General features: G+C 47.2%; 1 protein-coding gene across 1 annotated transcript; it reads left to right on the plus strand.

Annotated features, from left to right (window-relative positions):
* Positions 1-290: 290 nt before the first annotated feature.
* LOC105568789 lies at positions 291-3,415 on the plus strand. Its single transcript, XM_012024737.1, has 2 exons — positions 291-723; positions 1,191-3,415. The coding sequence occupies exon 2, from the start codon at positions 2,294-2,296 to the stop codon at positions 3,413-3,415; it is 1,122 nt and encodes a 373-aa protein (XP_011880127.1). The 5' UTR covers positions 291-723; positions 1,191-2,293.
* The last annotated feature ends 376 nt before the right edge of the window (positions 3,416-3,791 follow it).

The following is a 3,791-nucleotide window of genomic DNA, read 5'->3' on the forward strand; positions in this document are numbered from 1 at the left end:
TTCCCCAGACCTGGCCCCCTGTGACTTTTTCTTGTTCCCGAAACTGAAGAGGCCCATGAAAGGACGACGCTACGCCACGATTGAGGAGATAAAGACGGCATCGAAGGAGGAGCTGAACAAGATCACAACAAAGGATTTTTTGAAGTGCTTCGAAGATTGGAAAAAATGTTGGCACAAGTGTATAATATCTGATGGGGATTACTTTGAAGGGGACAACATAGATATTCATGAATAAATAAATAATTTTTGAAAAAACACAAAATTCGCAATACTTTTTGAACAGACCTTTGTTACAGACGTATAATTTTAACAAAATTATTTAAATTAAATTTTTAAAAGAAACTCCTGAGAAATCTCTCGGAACATTCCTTATCGATCGTTTATCAAATTACAACTCGCGACGAAGCGGTACCTCGGTGGCAGTGACAACTGTTACCAGGGTAGAGTTGCGGTGAAGGAACGGAGAACAATACCTTCCTCCTCCACTTAAAATATCGTGGGGGGATTCAACTATAAATATAAGAAGAATCTTCGGGCCTTCGGAGTTAAAGTCCTAGAGAGAGCTTCAGAGCTTCAGAGCTTCAGATCCATTAATCCATAAACTCACGACTCACTAACTTGACAAATAGAGTTAAAAACTAAAGCCGAGAAACGTCTTAACTCGGACTTAAATCTTATATTGTTGATTCGAATTTCAAGAAGTTTTGGACATTTGAGAATAAAGTAAGAGTTATTTTAAGAAAGATAATAATTAATTCAATCCAAGATCTATCCTCTCACTTTCTCTGATCGCTGACAAAAGTGTGGCGGACAGAATCCTCTATTCCTCTCTGATCGCTGACAAAAAGTGTGGCGGACAGAATTCTCTATTCCTTTCTGATCGCTGACGTAGAGTGTGGCGGACAGAAACCAACATCCTTACTCCATGACCAAAAGGAAAGGAGGAAAACGAGTTCAAATCAAACGCGTTAAATACCAAATCAAGCAGGCGTTAAACTCTAATAAAGATCTTATACCTTTCCTGCTTAAATTAAGAGAACTTGAATTCAAAGACAACAGCTCAATCGCGAAATCACAAAATTATAAACTAATTCCAATAGATTTCGAGGTCAATTACTTAAATTATAAGTTTATTAATAAAGACGATCCTCGTTACAAAGTTTATCGAAATCGTTATCTCTTTGGTCCAGAAGACTGATTAAAAGTCATTAGATTCACACAATCGAGTCCAAATCCCCGGTAAAGCACTTAAATGTGTTGACCGAAAAACGGACGAAACTTTGACTTTGTCAGACCTTGACGGAACGTGACACCTTGTATTTGTAGTTCTTCTAAAAATACATTATTTATGTTCTATACATGTTCGAGATTCATTTGAATATCGCCCATTTCGTCACCGGCGTGATGGCAGCATCAGCCGGGTCAGATCGTGCAGCGCCGCATGAGCGCTGCTCGCGCATGCCCGATCGTGACACGAGGCGACGGCGCGACTTTACGTACGTTACCGGCGCTCTTTTATCTCATGGCGACCGTACGTAGTACATGCGATTAGTAGTGCAAAATCGCTTTCGAGTGCTCTTTTGGACCTTCTCACCTGAGAACAGACTCAGTGCATAGACTAGCGATCTCTCACCAGTGCGACTCATCCGAGACAGCTCGAGTACAGTATCAACGGCGGCTCAGACTCACCATGCACGGCGCACGCCGGCGCGGCGTGGACACGGCTCACGGGCATCACCGATCATCAGGCCGGCCCTCGATTAATACAATCGACCCGTGCACGTGAATACTGACTTCTCATAAGAATTTACATTCATAGACTTCTCAAATGTAATTATACTTCAATATTAAGATTGTGATACGTTAACTTTAATCAAATCGTCCGAGCTCTTGGATCACGTGAAATTCCATCCTAACTAAGCGTGCATTCTTTCCTTGAGGTTTTGCCACAACGTCCTCTCACCCTGCTTCCATCCGCAGTAGTCCCAGCGAGCTTTCTCAGCGAAAATTGCTAACATTTTTGGTCCTTCGAGCCGGATTGCAGCGAGGCTCTCGGACGGATCAACGCAGACACGCATCGCACACGTGATTAGCCGGTTCATATACACGGTGACACTCATCGGTCACGTGATCTCACGTCCTTCTCACGTGGCAGCTCATCATGGCGGACGCATAGAAGACGGGCAAGGCAGACCGCCCGCAGTTGGAATTGCCGCCAGGAGAACGCTTGTCGTCAAGGACTGCGTCTCCGGCCCGGCTTCCGACAGAGCTCGCGTTGAAGGTGCAGACGCAAATGGGTCGGATCGCGTCGCTCAAGGAACTCGCAGAAACGCTCCCGGAGGTTCCTGCACAGACTTCGCTGGAGGAGGTGAGCCAGTTCCAACTCCTGATGGAGGAGACGCACAAGGCGTTCGTAAAGGAACACGCCTATTTCGAAGTCGCATGGCCCGCTGCACTTATTCATCACGAGTACTTCTCGGGAAACGCTCACCAAGAAGAGACGCGGTGCTACATGCAGGCGCGACGGATCATCGGCGTGCTCCGCCACGCTCTGGCAGCTCAGCCCGCTCACTCGGAGACCAACTCATCGGCCAGAGAGGACCGGCGAACGCACTCACGTCTGCCAGGCATCTCACTCCCCAAGTTCTCTGGGGAGTATGCCGCATGGCCCGCCTTTCGGGATCTCTTCACGAGCCTGATCCTCTCCAACCAGCAGCTTACGGACGTGGAGAAGTTGCATTACCTCCGTTCGTCGCTGGAAGGCGCGCCAGCGCAGTTAGTTTCAGGGCTTGCAATGAGCGGCGACTCACTCACACCGTCATGGGAGCTGCTCAAAGACAGGTACGAGAACAAACGGTTGCTCATTCACTCCTGTCTAGATAAGCTCTTCGCCAGCTCAACACCGGTTCCGAGGAAGGCAGTCGCACTTGACAAGCTCATCACCGGTATAAAGGAAGCGCTCAAGGCACTCGAGGCGCTAGGAGTTAAGGAGGAGCTGGGGGATTGCGCAGTGGTGTACCATGTCATGCGACTCCTCGATCGCGTCACGCGTGAGCAATGTGAGAACGCGGTAGGCGCCACGCGAGAGTACCCGAGGTTCAAGAAGCTCGAGGAGTTTCTAACCTCTCGCACACGGGCTCTCGAGAGAATTGAATCAACGACGTCTCAACCGGGGCCCAGCTCAGCGACCTCACCATCAAAAAAGACAGCCACTCACCAGATGGTTCACCAAGGCGACTCCTCAACAGCCAGCTCATACCCGTACGATTGCTGCAACGCTCAGCACTTTATTGTCATGTGCGCCAAGTTTCGAGACCTCTCACCACAAGACCGGCACAAGGTAGCAGTCAACAAGCGCCTTTGCTTTTGCTATGTCCTGGGTTGGGGATTATGGATGGAACGTATCAGCATTTGAAGCAAAACCGAAACTCTTTATTCTTTCTACGTCACCTTCGCCGGGGCCCCCGAAAACAATCACACATCATCGTTGCTCGCATACAAGGGTACCTTGTCTACGCCATAAGCGCCATCTGCCTAACGGAACTTTTACTCACTAACTAGATACTACACTTTTTCCCCCTAAAAAAATGAAAAATTCTTAACATTGATACCTCTACTTATTATATCAAAATATAATTATACTGGAACAATATCTCATAATTTCTTTAACAACATAAAATTCTTTCATAAAATGAAACGCTTTGGTGCTTGTCGGACTCGCTGAGATCTGCGTGGTCCTGGACTTCCCGACTCGCTGTTTATTACAGTCTTCGATATTGGCTGCAGTGATG

This window comes from Vollenhovia emeryi, unplaced genomic scaffold (assembly GCF_000949405.1).
Source record: "Vollenhovia emeryi isolate VEMERY1.0 unplaced genomic scaffold, V.emery_V1.0 DF942451.1, whole genome shotgun sequence".
Lineage (NCBI taxonomy): Eukaryota > Metazoa > Arthropoda > Insecta > Hymenoptera > Formicidae > Vollenhovia > Vollenhovia emeryi.